We start from the raw sequence: 26,367 nt of genomic DNA, 5'->3' as shown, positions 1-26,367 counted from the left end.
ACATCTTTCCATAAAATAATTTGACCTATAAAGCCGATTCTGATATTTGTAGGAGTCTATATCTATTAGCACTTTAGAAATATTTAAAAAAGGGTTCTAAAGTAATATTTTGGAAAATTTTGAGTTTGGGGGGAAGGGAGATTTCAAAAAACATCTTACCATAAAATAATTTGCCTTATAAAGTCAATTCCGAATTTAGTGTACGGTAACGCTAGACCCTATTTTAAATTGATGACATTGTTCAAACATCACTCATATATCACATTTCAAAGGCTTCATTCTCGCCTAATTGACCACAACAAGAATCTATTTTCTCAAGGAAATTATTGGCACTATGCTTTGGCATGTGGTAATAATAATTCTAGATAATGAACATATAAAAGGTTGTTTGGAAATTGTCACTCTCGCTTACATGATAAGACACAGACGCCTTTAGGTAGATCGGAATATCTTAAACACACACACAATTGGGAAAAGCCACATTTTGAACGCGATATGTAAAAGTGCAGAATTTTGCTCCTAACAAAACAATGGGGGGGGGGGTTTTTGTTTTGCATAATAGAAAAAAGCATACTTAGCGTTTTCTATCGAATATACTGATCATATTTTAAGAGTTTGTATTGTTGGTGGGGAGGGGGGCTAAGTCCCCCTGAAATTTGAATTTACTGGTAACATACTATTTATCTGGAAATAAATTCAGTAAACTATATTCACATTGAAAATAGAAATATCTATTGTTCCAAAGTTAATAAAATACAGTGTACTATGATCGATATGTTAAAACATAATGAAAATTAAATTCCAATGCATGAACATTTTATACGGGATTTCAAGGACGTATAAAAAACGGATGTTGAGTTACATAATTTCGTGCATGCTCCCAAAACATGTTTGACTACTTTATATCATATCAGTTTTTTAAGAATGTGCACGTGAACTCATGACGTACATTCATTGTGCAATTGACAACAATAACAGAAAAAAACCTGTTTGACCACATTATATTATTACGACCATACTCTCAAAACATGTTTTTGACCACATTATACACTGCCAAATAACCAGTCTGGTAATCATAGCATGGGAATTACTATTGGGCCAAGCAAATAACATAGGAATTGCTATACAGGGTGCAGAAATGGAATGTACTACTCTACTGACACTCTGCTCGGAATCGTTATAGCTATACTAGTACTAGGATCTTTCCATGGATGATGTTTCCTTGGGGGAAGGGACATTTCTATGAAGGGGGCACCCGATTTCCCAGCATTATTTAAAAAACGATCAGAAATTAAATATGAAAAAAAGCAATTTTTTCAACTGAAAGTAAGGAGCAACATTAAAACTTAAAACAAACAGAAATTATTACGTTTATGAGGGGGTTCACCCCTAATCAATACCTCGCCCTTTACGCTAAAGTTGTTTTTAGTACTTTCAAAAGAGCTATCTATTCTAACTAACCGACCTTTGCTATTCAGGGGCTTGTGACTTGAACAAAATTCGAACTTTAGCGTAAAGAGCGAGGTATTGACTAGGGGTAAAATTTCTAACATACGTAATAAAAACATACAAATATAAAGTTCGTTACGTAAGTTAATTCGTAAGTTACGTCAGAAAAAAATTTCGAAAAAGCCATTTAGCCAAAACAAGTAAAATTAATGTGCAGATTTCATTCTAATTATTCATATACGGTGAGCCAAAATCAAACCTGAATTAATTCAAAACGTTCAGAAAATAAATAAAAAACAAGTTTTTTTAACTGAAAGTAAGGAGCGACATTAAAACTTAAAACGAACAGAAATTATTTCACATATGAAAGGGGCTGTCCCCTCTTCAACACCTCGCTCTTTACGCTAAAGTGTTTAATTGTTTTAAAAAATAGAGTTTTGAGAAAGAGTCTGACTTAATGTCGCTCCTTAATCTCACTTAAAAAAAACTTTTTTTTTTGTTGTTTAATTTTAACTGAAAGGCCCAAAAGACAGGTTTCAAGCCATTGTCTACAGATACTAAACTTAGTGTTTTCCCTTAATATGGTGACCATGGGTGAGTGTTTCTTCCTTTCTCACCGCGGGTCACCGTATTGAACAGAGCTATGATCGTTGTAAATCGGGAGAGGGCTTGCTCGAACAGAAATTGTTCCAGCTCTGATATGATTTTTGGCGATTCAACAACATCTTTTATTAAGTTAATTAAAAAAGTTTTTCCACAAAAAAAGTTTTTCAAGGAAGAGTAAAGAACTCTATTAAGCAAAAGATGACCCAAAATCAAATCAAATAACTTGCCAAACTTCAAACTACCACAAATCATCATCGGCAAATAAATGAAACCAAAAACGAACAGAAATTACAATAAAAAACCGAGTCAAACTCAAAACGAGCAGAAATTAACATAAGTGGGGTCAAAACCCCTATGCCTTCCCAAGGCCAGAACATAATTTGCACTTTACTGAAAAAAATATAAATGTTTTTACTTTTATAACTTTATTAAACCAAATGATATTAACATTTTGATTACTAAATATCAGTATATGTATATTAAACTGACAATGCATATTCATTTGTATTATTTTTAAGTAAAGTACAAATTATGTTCTGGCCTTGGGAAGGCACCAGGAATGTAGAACCGCATACTATTGACAAACACTAAATACAACAGGGGTCCTAAAACAGAACCCTTAGGAACTCCACATGAAACAGGGAAAAACCTAGAAAACTTCTCTCCTAGATTTACCCTCACTGACCTACCATTTAAATATGAACTAAACCAAGCCAAACATCTCCGTTTTGCATCCAAATCTCTTAATCTTTCCAATAAAATACTGGAATCAACGGTATTAAACGCCTTTTTAAAATCTATAAAATGCTAGTACAATACTCACCCTTTTCTAAAGCTAAATTAACATTTTCTAAAAGATGCTGTACAGCAGGCGAAGTCGAATGGCCCTTTCGGAATCCATACTGGCCATCATACAATGCATGCAGGCTCGTGAGGTGATCATAAAGTCTTCCCTGGATAACTTTTTCATAAACTTTCGAAAACACTGGCAAAATAGAAATTGTCTTCCGATTCGATTTGCCCGTTTGATTGACTACTTCGTAGAAATGGGAACTATTGCTACTATCAATATTTTAGGACAACAATCCCTCTCCACTGATAAATTTATTAGATGTTGTGGCACAAGAAGAATGTACACCAGAGTGTATTGAATAGCCTCCAGATAAACATCGTTAGAACCAGCACTGTTAGATCCAATCGAGCCGATGATCTTTTTTAATTCATCTGAATCACAGGGATGAAATTTCATTTCCTTTCCCACACCCAGCTTAACAGAAAACGAGTTGCCGTTCACATGAGCTTCGGTGTGTCTAGTATCCTCTTGAATCTCCGTTTAATATTGGTAAAATAATCAACAAACTTGTCACACAACTTTTGTCTATCCTCTACAATCACTCCTTCGATTGCAATTTGAAGGTCTTGAGTTCTACGAGAGCCGCTAACCAGTTCATTGATATCTTTCCAAGTTCTTTTCGGGTTTCCTTTATTTTCTTCAAAAAGTGCCGAGTAATACTGTTTCTTTTTTTCCTTTTCACTGAGTTCGCCATATTCCGAATCTGTTTAAAATGAGCTTTATCTTCCTCTTTTGAAGAACTTAGATAATCTTTAAACGGATTCTCCCGTTGCTTGAATAAATTAACTAGCTCTTCATCAACCCCTGCCTTTCTCGACATAATTGGTCTCTGCCTGAGTGTCTTCAGCGGACAAGTTTTATCATATACCGTGGTTATGATGCTACTAAATTGCGCAAAAACTTCACATAGGTTTTCCTGGTTCAAGATAGATTCAAAAGATGTGGCCCTTATTTTTTCTTTAAACATCCGAATGTTTTCAGACTTAATCTCTTGAACAATTTTATTTTGCTTTTTCTGTCGTGAAACTTTTAATTCTAGAGTAAATACTATTGGGAAAAGATCAGACGTTGGATTCACTACAATATTAGAAAATGCATTTCGGATATACTTTGAAGAGACAAACACATTGTCAATCAGGGTAGCAGAGTGATCCGTGATCCTAGTAGGTATTGTTACTGTAGGAAAAAGGTAATTAGAAACCATAAAATTAAAAAAAATCTAAGTTAAAACCATATGCAGATAAAAGATCAAAATCAAAATCACCCCTGAATAAAAACTCTTGCTGTGACCTCTGAACCATCATTAGAAGACTTTGGAAGCCTTCTGTGAAATCCTCATACGACGAACTTGGAGGCTTATAAACTACTGATAGGATAATTCTCTTCGCGCCAAGTCTCACACCAATCTCAATTCCAATAGAAAATGTTTCTATATTACCTTCTCTCCAGACATCAAAATCCTCCCTTGACTTCCATTTAAGTGAATCACTTACTATCAAACCGAGTCCGCCGCGGTTCATTGAAAAGAACAAATGCAAACCTCAGCGAAGTACCAGTTTCTCCAGTCTTCCAAAGAAAATAACATTGTGGCTTGAATAGGGCCAAAATGCTATCGAAAAATGTTCTGATATAACCTCTCAATTTACAACTATTGAATACCCATTCATAAAGCCTACTAGTTTCTAAGAAGATATTTACACTTGCAGGTGCACTCGTCCCTCAATACATTAAATAAAATAAAAAAGATTTTTTTTAACTGAAAGTAAGGAGCGACATTAAGACTTAAAACGAACAGAAATTATTCCGTAAATTAAATGGGCTGTCCCCTCCCCAACGCCCGACTCTTTACGCTAAAGATTGCCTCTTTGTCACAACTCTAGTTTTTCAAGGAATAAATATTTTAGCGTAAAGATTAGGGCGTTGAGGAGGGACAACCCTCTCATATACGGAATAATTTCTTTTTGTTTTAAGTTCTAATGTCGCTCCTTACTTTCAGTTAAAAAACTCGTTTTTTTATTTAGTTTCTGAACTTTTTTCAACCAATGCAGGTTCGAATTTGGCTCACCGTACATGAACAATTAAAACGGAATTTGCATATTAATTTTGTCGAGGTTTACCCTCGTGTAAAATTTCCTCTAGAAAGTTCACCTGCTTGAACTACCCTTCCAATGTAAAAATCTTACCACATAAAACAACAATTATTTATTTTGTGTTGGAGGGGGCTGTCTCCTCATACAATGCCAAGAAATTTGGCTCCTCCTTCCATGGAAAACTCCTCCCCCTCGCGGAAAATACCTCCATGTAAAGTTCTTCCTATATAAAATAAACCCCACCAGGAAAATTCCCCCCAGACAATTCCATTCTAGCTGAAAATTATCCCTGGAAATTTTCTTGCTGATGATTCCGGCTGAAACTTTTTTCATAGCCCAGTTTTACTTTAAAAAAAATAATTTCTGATTGTTTTTAAAGTCATGCCATACATGCCCCCTCTGTGGAAAATTATTCTCACAAATACCCCCCGCTCCCTAGTAGAAGGGTGCTTCCGCGGAAAATTCCCACTGGAGAATTTATTTTGTGGAAAATTACTCCCCCATAGAGAATTACGTCCATGGAAGATCCCTCCACATACAGAAAGATACTCTAGATAACACCAGCCCTGTAAATATTGCCCTGGACAATTCCCCCTACTATCTCCACACGTAATATTGATTCGTCAAAGGGAAACTAGGATAAACAAAAAGAATTTTGTAAAGGAATCCTGGTAAATTCCGCCAGTGTAAAATTTCCCTTGGAAAGTTCATCCCCCGGGAACTTCCCTCTTCACGGAAAATGATCCCCGTAGAAAATCTCCCAGCAGAAAATTCTTCCCCATCCCAGGAAAATGTCTGTATACTTCCCAATAAGAAATACTGTACGTAAACAACGGGCAAATTTCCTGACTTACGAACTTTTCTCCAGGGGCTGTGGGGGGTTATGTTATCCTCAAAGACATAGTTACTGTGCTTTTCAACTATGCTGAGTAAGATGACTATTTCAGAATTTTGATTGCATGACTTTTTGGAAAAATGTTCGGTACGAGGGGGGCCAGTTGCCCTACAATCTTTTTGGTCACTTAAAAATGGCATTAGGACTTTTAATTTCCATTCGAACGAGCCCTTTCTTGATATTCTAGGACTACCGGTTCGATACGATCACCCCTTGGAGAAAAAAAAGAAAACAAAAAAAAACAAATAAACACGCATCCGTGATCTTTTTCTGGCCAAAAATAAATTCCACATTTTTGCAGATAGAAGCTTAAAACTTCTACATCAAGGTTCTTGGATACGCTCAAATCTGGTAACTCTAAAATTTCTGGTAACTCTAAAAAACGGAATTTTTGCATCAATAGATATATCAAAAGAATTGGACCATTATGTTGATTCTAAATATATAAGGTTCATTAAGTTTAGTGTTACACATCAAAAGCTACGAGCCTGAGAAAACTTGCCTGATTTTCGAAAAAGTAGGGAAGCACCCCCAAAAATCAAGGAACCTTAATGAAAATCAATTTGAGTGTATCCAAGAACCTTGCGTGTTTATTTGGGGTTTTTTTTTCTGTTTTTTTTTCTCCAAGGGGTGATCGCATCGAACCGATAGTCCTAGAATATCAAGAAAGGGCTCGTTCGAATGGAAATTAAAAGTTCTAATGCCATTTTTAAGTGTCAATATCTATAACACACATAAGTAAAGAAAAGACAGTAAGCATCATACTAAAAAGTTACAGAAAAAAAAAATCAAATTAGAATCTCAACATCAATTGGCCATCATTCCCCGACATTTTGAACCTTTTTAAAGGACATAAATACCAAAAATAAAATTAAGTTGAAAAATGTGTTTTGTGTCAATCAAATTACTTTTGAATCTTAAAAAGGCCCTAGAACTTTTAATTTTCAATTGACTGAGCCCTCTCCCAAGTTTCTACCGCAGGCTCTTCTACACGAAGTGGTCAGAAGAAAAACGAAAACTCATTGAGGTTTTATTGTTTTTAGGACGTTCCGAAAAAATGAAAACTCATTGCGGCGTTACACTCTAAGTCTAGGGCGTATCTTAAACTTGAGGCCAGCAGACATTAGCTTATAGAAGATAAAAACTCCTTCAAGCACATGAAAAGAATTCATAGGAAACCTTTGGTACTAGCAAGGGTGAAAAAGGACAAGGAGCTCGCGAAAAGACCGCAAATAGTCAGTGTCGTACTTCTACTTCAGTCACGGGCAACATGCATGAGTGGAACATCAAGAGGGGCTAACTTAAGGACTTATCTTAAAGATGGTAGGGGAAAATTGCTGAAAGTCACGAGATCCTTTTGAAAACATAATTTTAAATTTGTTAATATTAAGAAAATTAAGAAAAACTTTAATAAACTTATCAAAAATTGATTTATATGCAAGATTGTTACATTTTATTATGATCAGGACAAAAATTTTGGAGAAGGGTTCAAGCCTGGTCTGTTATTCCGATTTTTATTAGTCTAATTATCACATTCTACTTAATACACGTGAACAATACATGAGTGGAACATCAGCAGGGGCTAAATTAGGGACTTATCAAAAATGTTGTAGGGAAAAATTGCTGAAAGTCACGAAATCCTTTTGAAAACATAATTGTATTTTATTTAGTCATTTAGTCAGGGCATTTTAAAATTTTTTTTAGTCACGGCAGAAATAACAAAGCACGTTTTTTTTTGTTTTTTTTTAACAGCTATTAGACTAACCAAATCAGGTTTTTAGTAAAAAAAAAACTAATATTTAAAAAAGAAGGAAAAACTGAATTTGCATAAATTGCAACAAACGACTTTATTTTCATCAGAAATTTTGAAATCAGAAGCGATATTTATTCCGTTTCAAAATTCGGCCTTTTATCTCAATATTCCGCCTCTTTCTAAAATGCACAGACTGATAAACAAAATTATTTATCCTCTGTGAATTTTTTTTCTATAATTTTCATAAATTAACAGAATTATAGGATTCCAAACCTCAAAGTAAGCACCTAGTTCTGTAATGAGCTTAGAAACCTAATTTCTTGTCAAGATGAACAATACCAGAGCAGTTTGAATAACGAAAAAAAATGACAAAAAATTTACTTTCTATTAAGATTTTAATATACAAGACAATCAATTAGGGCCTACTGTTAAGTTCATCAATAATTACATGATATCAACTATTTCAACTTTAGAGGGCACCTTTTCCCATAAGGGATTTGAATTACACTAACGAATAAAGAGCTTGTTGTTTAAATTGAAAAAAGCCACTGAGCAACAGCAACAAACCAAATAAAACTCTTGACCATAGATTAACAATTCAAGAACACTTACGAAAAAAAAACTCACACACACATTGAGCAATATTTCAAGCACCCGCCCCTCCCCTCTCTTATAAAAGTTTATCTCTATATGTGATTATCAATTTAATATATTTTGGAGTTTTTTTTAATCGTCCCGTAGGTTATTCAATCGAATCCGCTACTGAAACAGATCAATTGTTTGACCCCATTTTTTTAAACTCATTTTATTAAAAAGTAATTCCTTCCATAAATCCTGTATTTCATGACAAATGGTTAAAATATTTTGCTTTAAATTTATGGATGTTTCACAATTAAATTTATTTTGTAAAAACAATTTTACCTCTTTTTGTCATTAGCTAAAAATGTATCAGGAACCCATATTTTTTCAGAGAAATCTCCTGGAAGTGCCAACACATCAGTTTCCTCTCCAAAAGCCAGTCTTTCATCTCGCCAATATTGATTTAGATACATCGTGAGTGTATAGTCCTGAAAGTTGAAAGATATTAAACTAATTGGCGAAGCAGTTTCTCATGTTTGATTTATGAATTTGAATTTAATTTGCTGAATTAAAAAAAAACATATATATATATATATATATATATATATATATATATATATATATATATATATATATATATATATATATATATATATATATATATATATATATATATATATATATATATATATATATATATATATGTTATGTTATTCCTGGTCATAGAGTATTTTCTGTCTTCTCTGTTTGGTTGCTTGTTCTCTATCTGTTGCGTAATTTACCCACTAATTCTCAATTCTTAATATAATAGAAAATTTGTTCTACTACATCTGTTCAATTTTTTACTATTATCTTTCTTATCGACACTTTTTTCGCAGCATACCCTCCAAGCTAAGCCCCTAGTGTGTTGCTGATTAGTTCCTGTTTATAATACTTACCCTGGGTTCCCACTGATGCATTTTACGCAAAAACGGCCGTTTTTGCGTGATCCGTCAAATTTCCTCCATTTTTTCTGCAAGTTTCTTTGTGACAATGGTTCAATGGCTGCGTTGAAATATTTCTACTGAGTCGTTGAAAATTGCATCCGTTATTGTACATTAAAAGCATTGTAGAACCATAAATTACAAGTAACTGAGAAACTAAACATGTATATCAAAAGCTTTCCGTTAATATTCGACAAATAACATGAGGATTCTGTTCTTTCAATACAAAATTTTAATAGGCGAGTCCTGGGGGTTTTTTACAAGGAAATGAGCCAAGGAAATGAGACTTATATTTTTCATTAGGCACAGTTAGCCACGACTATTACAGGTTAGCCCTTTGAGCATTTTCCTTGGTTTCTAGAATTTGATTAAGCCTATTCTTATGCATATGCTTTTTAAATATATCATAAATAAAAGTTCAAAAAGGGATAAAATCCTTTTAATAGACACTGATGATGATAACAATAATAGAAATTCACAAAAATACCAGATATTTTGGTCCCATATGCAGTGATCGTCATCAGTAGTAAAACTGATGCTGTTTTACTTCTGACGACGGTCACTGCGTATGTGACCGAAATATCTGGTATTTATGTGAATTTCTATCACTGTTATCATCATCACTGTCTATTAAAAGGGTTTTATCCCTATTTGAACTTTTATTTATCGTCATGGAAAGGCAGTGTGGTCTCCGAAATTATCAACGTGATAAAATAAATCATAGTATCTTTGTGCTTCAGCGGCTGTAGTAAACCGTTTCTGTGTGAATATTTTTGCGAATTTCCCACATCCGCTATCCGTGAGCAGTTTTTCGTTAGAAAAAAAAAATTGCACCAGTGGGAACCAAAGGTTACAATAAATTATTGTACGCCTAACAATTGTGAACCGTTGAAGCGCAAAGATACTATGATATACTTAAAAAGCATATGCATAGGAATAGGCTAAATCAAAATCTAGAGACCCAGACAAATTTTCAAAGGGCTGGCCTGTAATAACTTTGACTAACTGTGGCTAATGAAAAATGTAAGTCTTATTTATAACAGGCTTAGTTTCTCAGTTACTTGCAATTTATGCTTCTACAATGCTTTCAATTTCAAAATAACGGATGCGATTTTCAACGGCTCAGTAGAATATTTTAACACAGTCGTTGAACCGTTGTGACGAAGAAATTGCAGCAAAAAACGGAGGAATTTTGACTGATCACGTAAAAACGGCCATTTTTGCGTGAAATCACATCAGTGGGAACCCAGGGTTAAATAACTATTTTTGGCCCATAAAGAGCTATGTCCCAATTTAAACAAAGATCAAAAACAAACTAAACCACTACTACAGATACTTCATCACCAAAATTCTAAGCCCCACAAAGCCATGAACATGCCTTTTCTACACCACTTTATTTCGAACATCACTCTTTAATACCATGCATAAAGTTTCAACTTCTTATAAATCTTTTTTGATAAACTCTTCCCACCCTTTGACAAACTCTTTAGAATGGATGACGGCTCATTCAATCACAATTTCAAAGTTCCAGTTCCCTTTTTTTTAGAAGTGAAACAGATGGAGAAAGTCCACCTGTCTTTTTTCGACATTTGCATCCCTGATTGTAAACTTGGTCTCATGTTTGGCGTCGGAAATTTTCTTAAGATGTCGATTTCAATAAGAATGTTGTTTTTAAGAATTTATGCAAGTCTTTTCTTCAAAAATAGAGGCTTCGTAGAAAAAGAATATTGTTACACCCTATTTAATTCAGGCTTATACAAGGAATCAAACAAAAATTATTTAATTACCAGGTTTGGTGGACATTTTTTGAATTAAAATCAATTTGACGGAAGTAAATAAAAACTTGAGAGAATACGGTAAAGCCAAGACACATGGTATTTGTAAGGGGCAAAGATGGCATAACTTTTTCAGAATTGTATAAAAATGATTCATTTCACTTGTTGATAGATAGTCCATCATCCATCCTTGGCCAGAACTAAGGTAGATAGGCAGAGAGTAAGGATAATTCAAATAGCATATTAGTTCTGTGAGTCATTTGAAGGCAAGTGGAGATCCCAAAAATTTGACTCTGATGGTGACAAAAAAATGATAGGAAAAACATATCTCAATGGAAAATGAAATTTGGTCAGACACCCAATGGTCTAGTTAGGATACTTAGTCTTACTTCTTTCAAAGTAGTTTTGAGTTCTGATAACTACTGCTCGTGGATATTTTGATGAAAACAATACAAAACGAAAAAAAATATAACAAAAAAAACCAAGGATAATCACAGCCAGTGTAAAAACGAAGAATAATATGCAAATATTTTTGTTGGGAACTCTGCTCAGCCGTCCTCAGAGCAAAATTAGGAGGAAAAAATAAGAATATATATAAAATTTCACAGCGCAATATAAAAAGAAACTCCTTATAACAGACGTTAAAATAAACAGTTCATTTCCGAGGAACCGTGAAGGAGCAACTGAATAAATAACAGACATTGAATGGCTATTCAAACATGAGAATTCATTTTATGTAAAGGTTTCTTGGACGCTTAACTACCAAAACATGATTTTCTGAAAAAAGATCAGAATTAAAAAGCTGAATATTTATGAGATTTCGATGATTTTCTTCAGTATCATGGTTACCCTCTTAGGGGTAACCTAGTAAAGAACGAACTCTAGACCATAGTAACCGAAAATTTAAAACCGCGTTAAAACAAAAAAGAGACTGTCAAGTGAAGCAGGAGCTTCACTCGGTCCCTGGCTCTCGTCAAGCGGTAGGCTTGTATACGCATGATTCTCAAATTAAGCATTAGTATAAATATCGTTCTATTCTTTAGTTTTAAGTCATGAGGTAATAAATCAGAAAGTTCAATTTAATAAAAAAAATCCTGGCGTGAATTCAATTGATCTTTCCTATTTATCCTTCACAGAATCATAACTTTTATAGGATTTGTATTCTTCAGGGAAGCGGTCGCAGAAGACCAAACTTCGCTTAGTCCCTCGTACTCAACAGACGACATAATAATGATTCTACTTGTCACTTATATTCATTTTGTGATGAACTTGTCCAGTTGCTTTGAGACTAAAAATATTACGACTAGTGATGGCTGTAAAGAATGAACCACCGTTTTTAATGGGAATTCTGCATGCTTTTTACTAAATGCTAATGCTTGCAATTTCATTTTTGTCGGTGAAATTATATCTGTAAACTTATATTTCGGCAATTTAGAATGGACTGCATTTTTATTATTTTAACATACCCCTTAACATGGTCTGAAAGTTTCAACCTATAACTCTAAGCCGTTCTTAATATACTACTGATGCTGCTTTTGATATCCTGCGTACACACAGTGTGTTTCAATTTGATTCAACATACCCCTCAACATTTCCTGAAAATTTATCCTTAACACCCATAGTCTTAGTGGTAGTGGTAGAAGTAATAGTATGTATGCAGTATCTTTTGGTTGGTTCAGTATCACCCTCAACATGCACTAAAAGTTTCAGTTTTATACTCTAAGCTGCTCCTTAAGATACCCTTTTAATAGCCTGTATCCACATAGCGTGTTAGTATATACCATCTATTGAATTCTGAGGGGCCCCCGTACCAAACAGGTTGTGTGTGTACTTTCAAGTAATTGGGTTACCAGGCTCATTTAATACCGGTCCTATTAAGGACAAGTTTTTTCTGACGTAGATTTCTAGTTCATGATATACAAGTTTTTTTTTATGTTAAATCCGTGGTCATTCATCTGTAAGTTGATTAGTAGGTTTTTTTTTAAAAACTTGGCTATTCGTTTCATGGGTTTCATTAATAGAACGAGTAATGCATTTGAAAAGGATAATTACTTCTTTAGTTTACGAGATTTGCGAATTTTTTTTTTGCAAAAAGATATTTGCGTAAAGGTATTTCGAAGGTTTGACATTGTGACTTGACCTAGCTTTACCTCGCCGATGTGATCTGTATAATACATAAGTAAAGTTTGAAAAATATTGTCAATTTAAAAAGAAATGGCTGAAAAGTGTGGGGAGGGGGATGGGGGGCATAAAGGGGGGCCGTGCACGAGGGGTCTGTAACCGGGGAGCCCGGTGCCCGGGGGGTGTCGGGTATACTCGGGGTCAGGTACACGGGGAGTCAGTGGCACGAGGGGTACCACTTTTTTTTCGAAAATCGGGCCCCCCTGTTTTCAAAATCCCTTTTTCTTCTGAGGCTTGGAACATTTGTGTCAACAATACAAAGAATAAGCTCAGATATTTAATAGATTTGACGTTTACAGGAGACATTGCTAGAAAGTATTCAATAGCTTAATTGAAAAGTAACGATAGAATAACATTGTGACTTGACCTAGCTTTACCTCGCCGATTTGATCTGTATAATACATAAGTAACGTTTGAAGAATATTGTCAATTTAAAAAGAAATGGCTGAAAAGTGTTTTCAGGGGGATGGGTTGCATAGAGGGGTGACTTGCACGAGGGTTCAGTTAAAGGGGATACAGTTGCACGGGGGGTTTTGGTTATACACGGGTTCAGTTACAAGGGGATTCAGTTGCACGGGGGGTATCCCTTTTTTTCGAAAATCGGGCTCCCTGTTTTCAAAATCCCTTTTTCTTCTGTGGCTTGGAACATTTGGTGGCTAGATATTAAACGTAATGAAATTTAGCACGGAGGTTCAGTTGTACAGAGTTTCAGTTATACAGGGGTTCAGTTAAATGGGGGTTCTGTGTGTTAAATAAGTAGTTTTTGTATCTTTTAAAAGAACTTTACGGGGATTGAGAGACTCAGATGCCTAATTCCGTGTGATTTTTCTTTACTTGATGGTCATTAAAAACGAAATTTTTATGTTAAATAAGTAGTTTTTGTATCTTTTAAAAGAGCTTTATGGGGATTGAGAGACTCAGTTGTATAATTCAGTGTGATTTTTATTTACTTGATGTTCATTAAAAACTAAATTTAAGTTTTATATAAGTAGTTTTTGTATCTTTTAAAATATCTTTACTGTGATTTAGAGACTCAGTTGCCGAATTCCGTGTGATTTTTCTTTAATTGATTGTCATTAAAAACGAAATTTTTGTGTTAAATTAGTAGTTTTTGTATCTTTTAAAAGAGCTGTACGGGGATTGAGAGAGTCAGTTGCATAATTCCGTGTGATTTTTCTTTAATTGATTGTCATTAAAAACGAAATTTTTGTGTTAAATAAGTATTTTATGTATCTTTTAAAAGATCTTTACGGGGATTGAGAGACTCAGTCGCCTAATTCCGTGTGATTTTTCTTTACTTGATGGTAATTAAAAACTAAATTTTTTTGTTAAATAAGTATTTTTCGTATCTTTTAAAAGAGCTTTACGGGGATTGAGAGACTCAGTTGCCTAATTCCGTTTTATTTTATTTAAGTTATTGTAATTAAAAACTAAATTTTTTTTTTAAATAAGTATTTTTTTTATATTTTAAAAGATCTTTACCGGGATTGAGAGACTCAGTCGACTAATTACATGTGTTTTTTCTTTATTTGATGGTCATTAAAAAAAAGAAATTTTTGTGTTAAATAAGTAGTTTTTGTATCTTTTAAAAGAGATTTACGGGGATTGAGAGACTCAGTTGACTAATTCCGTGTGTTTTTTCCTTACTTGATGGTCATTAAAAACGAAATATTTGTGTTAAATAAGTAGTTTTTGTGTATTTTAAAAGAGTTTTACGGGGATTGAGAGACTCAACTGCCTAATTCCGTGTGATTTTTATTTAATTGTTTGTAATTAAAAAAGAAATTTTTGTGTTAAATTATTATTTTTTTGTATCTTTTACAAGAGCTTTACGGGGATTGAGAGACTCATTTGCCTAACTCAGTGTTATTTTTATTTAATTGTGCGTCAATAAAAAAAAGAAATTTTTGTTTTATATCAGTATTTTTTTTATATTTAAAAATATATTTAATTTTATTTAGATTCACTTGAGCAAAATAACTTGGTTTTTTTCATTAATATATTTACAATAAAAAATAATTTATATTTTTTTTTATGTTGTATTAGTATATATTTATTTTTCTTTTCTTTTTTTGTGAGAGTCAGGGGACTCAGTACGTGTGATTTTTATTTACTTGGTTGTCATTAAAAACGAAATTTTTGTGTTAAATAATTATTTTTTGTATCTTTTAAAAGAGCTTTACGGGGATTGAGAGACTCAGTTGCCTAAGTCCGTGTGATTTTTCTTGACTTGGTGGTATTTAAAAAAGAAATTTTTGTGTTAAATAAGTAGTTTTTCTATCTTTTAAAAGAGCTTTACGGGGATTGAGAGACTCAGTTGCCTCATTCCGTGTGATTTTTATTTACTTGCTAGTCATTAAAAAAGAAATTTTTGTGTTAAATAAGTAGTTTTTGCATCTTTTAAAAGAGCTTTACGGGGATTGAGAGACTCAGTTGCCGGATTCCGTATGATTTTTTCTTCTTTTCAGTAAAGACATTCGATATCCTAAAAGTGTTTAATTCAAACTCTTTTAAAACTTCGAAATTTTTCAACTTTATTTATTTTTTTTCTTTTTTTACATAACTTAAAATGTCAAAATATGCTTACAGTTCTAACAAGTGCGGTCTGTGTTTGGTCGGAGACACGATGTGACTTTCCCACTGGTATTCTATGAACAGTTATTCACACTACCTAATCTATTGCATGCATTAAATCAGTATTTTTTACGCAGTGGAATGATAAACACATAAGTCATATCTATAAAAAAAAGTGAAGATGGAGCATTTTAATAAAGTGTGTTTACATAACAAGGTTATTGTAGCATTGAATGCTGACAAAGAGAAGTATTTAAACTTTGAAACAAGTACAAGTGGTAGCACTATTGGAAATGTATGCATGTATTGTCATGACAGTAAGGAATTAAATTTCTTTGGAATACCGAAAAAATTCAACTCTTATGTTGGTGGTTATGCGAGATTGAGATCTCCAGAGATGATTGCACTCAAAGAGAATGCCAACATAAAAATAATCATTGATGATAGAGGACAACTCCTTGCTACTGTTGCAGGTAACACATTACCTACTTATACATCCAATCGTCACCTTTCGGGTATTAGTATTCAACTGAAGATCAATAAAAGAAAGGCATACTCTTCTACTAATATCGTAAACCATATCTTGTCTACGTGCCGAAACTGTTACCTGTGTAAAAATAATGTGATAATAGACAGTGAAATTGCGAGAAAAATAAAAAGGGCATTGTCAGGAAATATCACGATGGAATATAAAGATGAATTGATGAAAAACAAAGCATCAGCAAACGTTACTGCCATTGATCAAACAGTCATTGAACCAAATAATACCAAAGACAAAAAGCATATTGAGCCTGTTGATGAGACACCAGTAAAAATTGTCTATGACTCAAAATGGAATAATGATTATTATACTGATTACGAACTAAGAGAAGACAATAGCTATAATATCAAGAGAGAACATGGTGAACTATTTTATGGAGCAGATTCAAAATGTCCAAAGTGAATCATTGATATTAATAAGGTATCATAATATATTTTTGTATTAATATTCTACATAGCATTATTTCATTAAAAATATATTATGCATTACATCGTTATGTTTTCGTTATTTTTAGAGTACGCTAGCATATCAAACGTTTAGAATGTCTAATAAAATGTCGGAGATGTAAGAAAAGGAATTTGTATACATCTATTGTCAGACACATGGGAACAAATTCTATCTTGAATTCGCCTCCTGGATAAATAAAAAAAAGACATTTCATTCAAGAAATTATGACGAAACTGTAAGTAATTAGAAAACCCTTGGTTGATTTCATATATAGTATAGAACGTACAGAAAATAAAAAAAATGGTAAGATAAAAAATTTACAGTCTTTAACTTTTTTTTTCTCTTTATCACAATCAAATAACAACATTATATATTATGTATACAATATGTAAAGTACACTATTGAAAAAATTCTAATTTTTCAAAAAATTAATTATTTTAGTAATCCATTTTATACGCACTACTTACATTTAATTCAAGAAATTATGAAAAAAATTGTAAATAAGTACTGAATTATTTCTTGAATTTAACTGTTGGACAAAAAAAAAAGACATTTCGTTCAAGAAATTATGACAAAATTCTAAGTAAGTAACAAACTCTTTATTGTTTTCACAAGTTAGATATACGACGTAGAAATTAAATTCAAGAAATTATGAAAAAATTCTCAGTCTAAGTAGCAAATTCTTTCTTGAATTCACCTGTTGGATAAAAAAAAAAAAACATTTCGTTCAATAAATTATGAGAAAATTATAATTAAGAAAAAAAATTTATTTTTTTAACTATTTATATATACGAATTAGAAATTAAATTAAATAAAATATTAAAAATAATAATTATAATTATCAAAAAAATTATTTAATTCACATTTTGTATAAACAAAAAAGACATTTCGTTCAAGAAATTATGACAAAATTCTAAGTAAGTAAAAAAATTTATTGTTTTCACAAGTTAGATATACGATGTAGAAATTAAATTCATGAAATTATGAAAAAATTCTCAGTAAGTAACCATTTCTTTCTTGAAGTCAACTCTTGGATACACAATACGGAAATTTCATTCAAGAAATTATGAAAATATTTGTATGTAAGTAAAAAACTCTTTATTAGTTTCACCTCTTGGATATACAGTACAGATACTTCATTCAAGAAATTATTAAAAAATCGCAAGTAAGTAGCTTTTTTTTATCTTTATAACAAACAATTTTATCTTATATACGCGATACATACATTTAATTAAAGAAATTCTGAAAAAATTATCGGTAAGTAAAAATTTATTTATTGAAGTCAACTCATGGATACACACAATAAGGAAATTTCATTCAAGAAATTATAAAAAATATTTGTAAGTAAGTAACAAGCTATTTATTGATTTCACCTCTTGAATATACAGTACAGATACTTTATTCAAGAAACGTGATTAAACATGTTTTGAAACTGCATGCTATTTGTATGTCTTTCCTTGGCACCTTTCCAAACGAGCGGGGATTCCCACTGGTTCCTACACATTGCAAAAAGTGAGCAGTACGAAAACTCCCCGTTTTCAACCACACTGTTTTTTTAGGCACCACTCAGGAGAGATAGGCACAGTCGACATAGATTTATTTCATTTTTTTTTAAGGTTCATTTTGACGAAGTTACTAGCACGCCCGGTCCCTCGTGAAAATTGAAATTAAAAAAAAAATGAAATAAAGCTAATGAGAATATGCCTATATATACTGTGTTGCCCATAAAAAAACAGTATTGGTTAAAAAGTGGCGGTGTAGTCATTCTAAATTTTTTACAATGTGTAGGAACAAGTGGGGACTCCCCGCTCGTTTGGAAAGGTGCCAAGGAAAGGCTTACAAATAGCATGCAGTTTCAAAACGTGTTTAATCTCGTTTCTTGAATGAAGTATCTGTACTTTATATTCAAGAGGTGAAATCAATAAAGATCTTGTTACTTACTTACAAATATTTTTTGTAATTTCTTGAATGAAATTTCCTTATTGTGTGTATCCATGAGTTGACTTCAAGAAAGAAATTGTTACTTACTGAGAATTTTTTCAGAATTTCTTGAATTAAATTTCTATATCGTGTAGCTAAGTGAAAATTGTTTGTGATAAAGAGAAAAAAAGGTACTTACTTGCGATTTTTTCATAATTTCTTGAATGAAGTATCTGTACTGTATATTCAAGAGGTGAAACTAATAAAGAGTTTGTTACTTACATACAAATATTTTCATAATTTCTTGAATGAAATTTCCGTATTGTGTATCCAAGAGTTGACTTCAAGAAAGAAATGGTTACTTACTGAGAATTTTTTCATAATTTCATGAATTTAATTTCTACATTGTATATCTAACTCGTGAAAACAATAAAGTTTGTTACTTACTAAGAATTTTGTCATAATTTCTTGAAAGAAATGTCTTTTTTGTTTATCCAACAGGTGAATTAAAGAAGGAATTTGCTACTTAGACTGAGAATTTTTCATAATTTCTTGAATTTAATTTCTACGTCGTATATCTAACTCGTGAAAACAATAAAGTTTGTTTGTTACTTAGAATTTTCTCATAATTTATTGAACTAAAGGTTTTTTTTTGTTTATCCAACAGGTGAATTCAAGAAAGAATTTACTACTTAGACTGAGAATTTTTTCATAATTTCTTGGAATTTTATTTCTACGTCGTATATCTAACTTGTGAAAACAATAAAGAGTTTGTTACTTACTTAGAATTTTGTCATAATTTCTTGAACGAAATGTCTGTTTTGTTTGTCCAACAGGTAAATTCAAGAAAGAATTCGGTACTTAGTTACAATTTTTTTCATAATTTCTTTAATTAAATTTCCGTATTGCATATCCAAGAGTTGACTTCAAGAAAGAAATTATTACTTACTGATAATTTTTTCAATAATTTCTTGAATCAAATTTCTACATCATTTATCTAAGTGAAAATTTTTTGTGATGAAGAGAAAAAAAAAGTTACTTACTTGCAATTTTTTCATAATCTATTGAATGAAGTATCTGTACTGTATATCCAGGAGGTTAAATCAACAAAGAGTTTGTTACTTACTTACAAATATTTTCATAATTTCTTGAATGAAATTTTCATATTGTGTATCCAAGAGAATTTGCTACTTACTTAAAATTTCTGATAATTCCTTAAATAAAATTTCTGCATTGTGTGTCCATGAGGTAACATGAGTGTGTTACCTATTCACAATTCCATCATAATTTCTTGAATGAAATTTCAGTATTGTGTATCCAATAGGTGAAAACAATAAAGACTTTATTACTTACTTGCGATTTTATTATGATTTCTTGAATTAAATATCTGTATTGTGTCCAGGACGCGAATTCAAGAAAGCTATTGTTACTTACTTACAATTTCTTCATAATTTAATGAAATGAATAAAACTATTCTAAAGAATAAAGACGGGTTAAGCTTACAGATATTTATTGCTTAAACGTATTAACATATTCTTGAAAGAATTTGGTACTTACTTACAATTTTTGATAATTTCTTAAATGAAATTTCTGCATTGTGTATCCATGAGGTAACTTCAAGAAAGAGTTTGTTGCTTACTTAGAGTTTCGTCATAATTTCTTGAATGAAATGTCTTTTTTTTATTTATCCAGGAGGCGAATTCAAGAAAGAATTTGTTCCCATGTGTCTGACAATAGATGTATACAAATTCCTTTTCTTACATCTCCGACGTTTTATTAGACATTCTAAACGTTTGATATGCTAGCTTACTCTAAAAATAACGAACACATAACAATATAATGTATAATATATTTTTAATGAAATAATTCTATTTAAAATATTAATAAAAAAAAATATCATGATACATTATTAATATCAATTATTAACTTTGGACATTTTGAATCTGCTCCATAAAATAGTTCACCATGTTCTCTCTTGATATTATAGCTATTGTCTTCTCTTAGTTCGTAATCAGTAGAATAATCATTATTCCATTTTGAGTCATAGAGAAGTTTTACTGGTGTCTCATCAACAGGCTCAATATGCTTTTCTTCTTTGGTATTATTTGGTTCAATGACTGTTTGATCAATGGCAGTAACGTTTGCTGGTGCTTTGTTTTTCATCGATTCATATTTATATTCCATCGTGATATTTTCTGACAATACCCTTTTTATTTTTCTGGCAATTTCACTGTCTATTATCACCTTATTTTTACACAGGTAGCAGTTTCGGCACGTAGACAAGATATGGTTTACGATATTAGTAGAAGAGTATGCCTTTCTTTTATTGATCTTCCGTTGAATGCTAATACCCGACAGGTGACGATTGGATGTATCAGTAGGTAATGTGTTACCTGCAACAGTAGCAAGGAGTTGTCCTCTATCATCAATGATTATTTTTATGCTGGCATTCTCTTTGAGTGCAATCATCTCTGGAGATCTCAATCTCGCATAACCACCAACATAAGAGTTGAATTTTTTCGGTATTTCAAAGAAATTTAATTCCTTACTGTCATGACAATGCATTAATACATTTAAAATAGTGCTACAAACTTTACTTGTTTAAAAGTTTAAATAATTATCTATGTAAGAATTCAATGATACAATAAACTTGTTATGTAAACACAATTTATTAAAATGCTCCATATTAACTTTTTTTTTATAGATATGACTTATGTGTTTATCGTTCCACTGCGTAAAAAATACTGATTTAATACATGCAATAGATTAGGTAGTGTCAATAACCGATCATAGAATACCAGTGGGAAAGTCACATCGTGTCTCCGACCAATCACAGAGCGCAATTGTTAGAACTGTAAGCATATTTTGACATTTTAAGTTATGTAAAAAAAAAAAAAAAAAAATAAAGTTGAAAAATTTAGAAGTTTTAAAAAAGTTTGAATTAAACAATTTTAGTATATCGAATGTCTTTACTGAAAAGCAGAAAAATCATACAGAATCCGGCAACTGAGTCTCTCAATCCCCGTAAAGCTCTTTTAAAAGATGCAAAAACTACTTATGTAACACAAAAAATTTCGTTTTTAATGACTAGCAAGTAAAGAAAGATCGCACGGAATTAGGCAACTGAGTCTCTCAATCCCCGTAAAGCTCTTTTAAAAGATAGAAAAACTACTTATTTAACACAAAAATTTCTTTTTTAATTACCCCCAATTGAAGAAAAATCACACGGAATCAGGCAACTGAGTCTCTCAATCACCGTAAAGCTCTTTTAAAATATACACAACCTACTTAAGTGAGACACAAATGTCGATTGTAAATAAAACCCAGTACAGACAATACACAAGGACTTAGGAACCGGAGTCTCTCACTCCCCGTAAAGCTCTTTTAAAAGATAGAAAAACTACTTATTTAACACAAAAATTTCGTTTTTAATGACAAACAAGTAAAGAAAAATCACACGGAATTAGGCAACTGAGTCTCTCAACCACCGTAAAGCTCTTTTAAAAGATACAAAAACTACTTATTTAACACAAAAATTTCATTTTTTAATGACCACCAAGTAAATAAAAATCACACGGAATTAGGCAACTGAGTCTCTCAATCCCCGTAAAGATATTTTAAAATATAAAAAAAAATACTTATTTAAAACAAAAATTTCTTTTTTAATTACAACCAAGTAAAGATAAATCACACGTAATTAGGCAGATGAGTCTCTCAATCCCCGTAAAACTATTTTAAAAGACACAAAAACTACTTATTTAACACAAAAATTTCTTTTTTAATGACAATCATGTAATGAAAAATCACACGGAATTAGGCAAATGAGTCTCTCAATCCCCGTAAAGCTCTTTTAAAAGATACAAAAACTACTTATTTAACACAAAAATTTCTTTTTTAATGACCATCAAGTAAATAAAAACCACATGGAATTAGGCAAATTAGTCACTCAACCCCTGTAAAGATATTTTAAAAGATAAAAAAACTACTTATTTAAAAAAAAAATTTTGATTTTATTGACCATCACGTAAATAAAATAAAACAGAATTATGCAACTGAGTCTCTCAATCCCCGTAAAGCTCTTTTAAAAGATACAACAACTACTTATTTAACACACAAATTTCTTTTTTAATGACAATCAAGTAAAGAAAAATCACACGGAATTATGCTACTGAGTCTCTCAATCCCCGTAAAGCTCTTTTAAAAGATACAAAAACTACTTATTTAACACAATAATTTCTTTTTTAATTACCATCAAGTAAAGAAAAATCACACGGAATTATGCAACTGACTCTCTCAATCCCCTTAAAGCTATTTTAAAAGATACAAAAAATAATTATTTAAAAAAAAAATTTCTTTTTTAATGAAAATCAATTAAATAAAAATCACACGTACTTATGCAACTGAGTCTCACAATCACCGTAAATATATTTTAATAGATAAAAAAACTACTTATTTAACAAAAAAATTTCGTTTTTAATGACCATCAAGTAAAGAAAAATCACACTGAATTAGGCAACTGAGTCTCTCAATCCCCATAAAGCTCTTTTAAAAGATACAAAAACTTCTTATTTAACACATAAATTTCGTTTTTAATGACCATCAAGTAAAGAAAAATCATACGGAATTAGGCATCTGAGTCTCTCAATCCCCGTAAAGTTCTTTTAAAAGATACAAAAAGTACTTATTTAACACAAAGAACCCCCATGTAGCTGAACTCCTGTATAACTGAAACCCTGTACAACTGAACCTCCGTGCTAAATTTCATTACGTTTAATATCTAGCCACCAAATGTTCCAAGCCTCAGAAGAAAAAGGGATTTTGAAAACAGGGAGCCCGATTTTCGAAAAAAGGGATACCCCCGTGCAACTGAATCCACTTGTAACTGAACCCGTGTATAACCGAAACCCCCCATGCAACTGTATCCCCTTTAACTGAACCCTCGTGCAAGTGACCCCTCTATGCAACCCATCCCGTTCAAAACACTTTTCAGCCGTTTCTTTTTAAATTGACAATATTTTCCAAACGTTACTTATGTATTATACAGATCACATCGGCGAGGTAAAGCTAGGTCAAGTCACAATGTTATTCTATCGTTACTTTTCAATTAAGCTATTGAATACTTTCTAGCAATGTCTCTTGTAAACGTCAAATCTATTAAGTATCTGAGCTTATTCTTTGTATTGTTGACACAAATGCTCCAAGCCTCATAAGAAAAAGGGATTTTTAAAACAGGGGGGCCCGATTTTCGAAAAAAAGGGATACACCTCGTGCCCCTGACTCCCCGTGTACCTGCACCCGGGGCCAACCGAACACCCCCGGGCCCCGGGCTTCCCGTTACCTGACCCTTCGTGCACGTCCCCCCTCTCTGCCCCCCCCCCCCTTCAGAACACTTTTCAGCCATTTCTTTTTAAATTGACAATATTTTTCAAACGTTACTTATGTATTATACAGATCACATCGGCGAGGTAAAGCTAGGTCAAGTCACAATGTCAAACCTTCGCAATACCTTTACGCAAATATCTTTTCGCAAAAAAAATTCTCAAATCTCGTAAAATAAATGATTAATTAACCTTTTTCAAATGCATTACTCTTTATATTAATGAAACCCATTAAACTAATAGCCAAGTTTTTAAAAAAAAAAACCTACTAATAAAATTAAATATGAATTACCACGGATTTAACATAAAAAAAACTTGTATATCATGAACTAGAAATCTACGTCAGAAAAAACTTGTCCTTAATAGGACCGGTATTAAATGAGCCTGGTAACCCAATTACTTGAAAGTACACACACAACCTGTTTGGTACGGGGGCCCCTCAGAATTCAATAGATGGTATATACTCGTGTTTCAATCTAGTTTTCACAATGCTCTTCAACATTCCCTGAAAGTTTCATCGCATTACACTTAGATTCAATAGTACTAGTAGTAGTGGTCGCAGTAGTAGCTGTACTAGTAATAGTCGTAGTAGAATTATCAGTTGTAACAGCAGTAGTAATAGTACTACCAATCGTCATAGTAGTAGTAACACTGCAGTTTTACATTTTGCTTAGTTAAACATTCCCCTTAACATGCCCAGAAAGTTTCAACTTATTGCGCTAAGCCATTTCTGGGATCAGCAGCAGTAGTCTTAGAGTAGGTGCAAAAGAAGCAGCAGTAGCAGTAGTAGCAGAATGTACAGAGGGCCTTTTGGTTAGTTTAAGATCCTCCTAAACGTTCCCTGAAAGCTTCATTTTAATACCCTTAGTGTCAGTAGTAGCATTAGCTATAGTAGTAGTAGCACTAATAGTATTATGCACATTATGCATCATCAGGCAAAATAGGACTGAAGAAAAAACCAGTGACAAATGAAAGACAATTTAAAAGTTCGATTGGGTATGGATTATTTCCCTGACGATTAAGGCAAGATGCCTACTGAGTATATTTGTATAAATGCTACCAATTGATTTTTTTCAGGACAAGGAATGTGAGTCGAAACTATTTATTAAATTATCATTAACAAGATTAAGAGATATCCCCGGTATCTCAGGTTCCCCGGAGAAGCAATATAATATAATATATATATATATATATATATATATATATATATATATATATATATATATATATATATATATATATATATATATATATATATATATATATATATATATATATATATATATATATATATATATATATATCCCTTTTGCAAATGACAACCCGCAGTGAAGGCCGGCTGCTTAAGAGGAGTGAATCTCACTCTGGTTAAATAGTATTTTCGGATTTTTTCTCCTTCTTTTTTCAAATGAGATACTAGTGAATTTATTGGCTTAACTTTTGTCGAAATAAGAGGAATCGAAATAATTTCTTAAAAATAGCTTTTCCGGCCAGACGCTCTCCCTTCAGTTAGTGAAATAACGGTTTTCAGTGGTGGTTCTCGCCTCTTTTGTGCTCAAGGTAAAATCTAGAATAGCACACCTACTCCCTGCCCCTCCTGTTATTAACATTTATTAACAAAACTGTTTTCAATTTATTATTTAGTTAATAATTTATTTTTGAATTATTATTATCTTTATTTGACAACTATTATTATTTAATTTTTTATTTTATTTTTATTTTATTAATTAATTAATAATTTGTTTTTTACCACTATTATCTTAATTTAATCTTTATTACTATTTAATTAATTTATAATTTATTTTCATTTTACTAATTGATTAATAATTTATTAATTACTTTCATTTATTATCTGCTTTTTCAACTCCATCCTAAGAAAAAATTTTCTTCCATCCTAAAATTTCAAGAATATAACCTCGGTGGTTATAATCGTCAAAGGTTAGATTATTTATTTGACATTTTATACCCCTAGAATTTCTGCTCCCGGAGTAAGTGCCCCCTCTACCTTCATAGAAGCCTTTCCTGAGATATTGCTTATACGCCATTTTGACAACCTGTATGCATACAGTGTGTTTTGATTTAGTTCCACTTCCCCTTCAATATTTACTGAAATTTCCACAATGAAACCCTTAGCCCTAGTTGTAGCAGTAGTCACAGTAGTAGTAGTAGGAATATCACTAGTAGAAGTAGTAGTAGTAGTAGTAGTAAGAACAGTAATATTACTAACAGTAGTAGCAGTAATAATAGTAGCAGTAGTAGTATGCAAATATTGCCTTTTGATCAGTTAAGCATCCCCTTCATCAATCCCTGGAAGTTTCAACTTAATACTATAAGCCGTTGCTA

General features: G+C 32.0%; 1 protein-coding gene across 1 annotated transcript in view; it reads right to left on the bottom strand.

The window, feature by feature from the left end:
* Positions 1-26,367, bottom strand: part of LOC148938506 (gamma-aminobutyric acid receptor subunit beta-like) — an 84,073-nt gene that overhangs the window by 44,267 nt on the left and 13,439 nt on the right. The window contains exon 4 of the mRNA XM_089107740.1: positions 8,568-8,713. Coding sequence (XP_088963866.1) covers positions 8,568-8,713 — 146 coding nt within the window. The remainder of the gene's footprint in view (positions 1-8,567; positions 8,714-26,367) is intronic.

Source organism: Artemia sp. Qi Xiang Cuo, unplaced genomic scaffold (genome assembly GCF_049724085.1).
Source record: "Artemia sp. Qi Xiang Cuo unplaced genomic scaffold, ASM4972408v1 HiC_scaffold_3198, whole genome shotgun sequence".
In the NCBI taxonomy this organism is placed as follows: domain Eukaryota; kingdom Metazoa; phylum Arthropoda; class Branchiopoda; order Anostraca; family Artemiidae; genus Artemia; species Artemia sp. Qi Xiang Cuo.
Note: the sequence above shows the minus strand (reverse complement) of the source record. Positions and strands in the feature narration are given on the sequence as shown.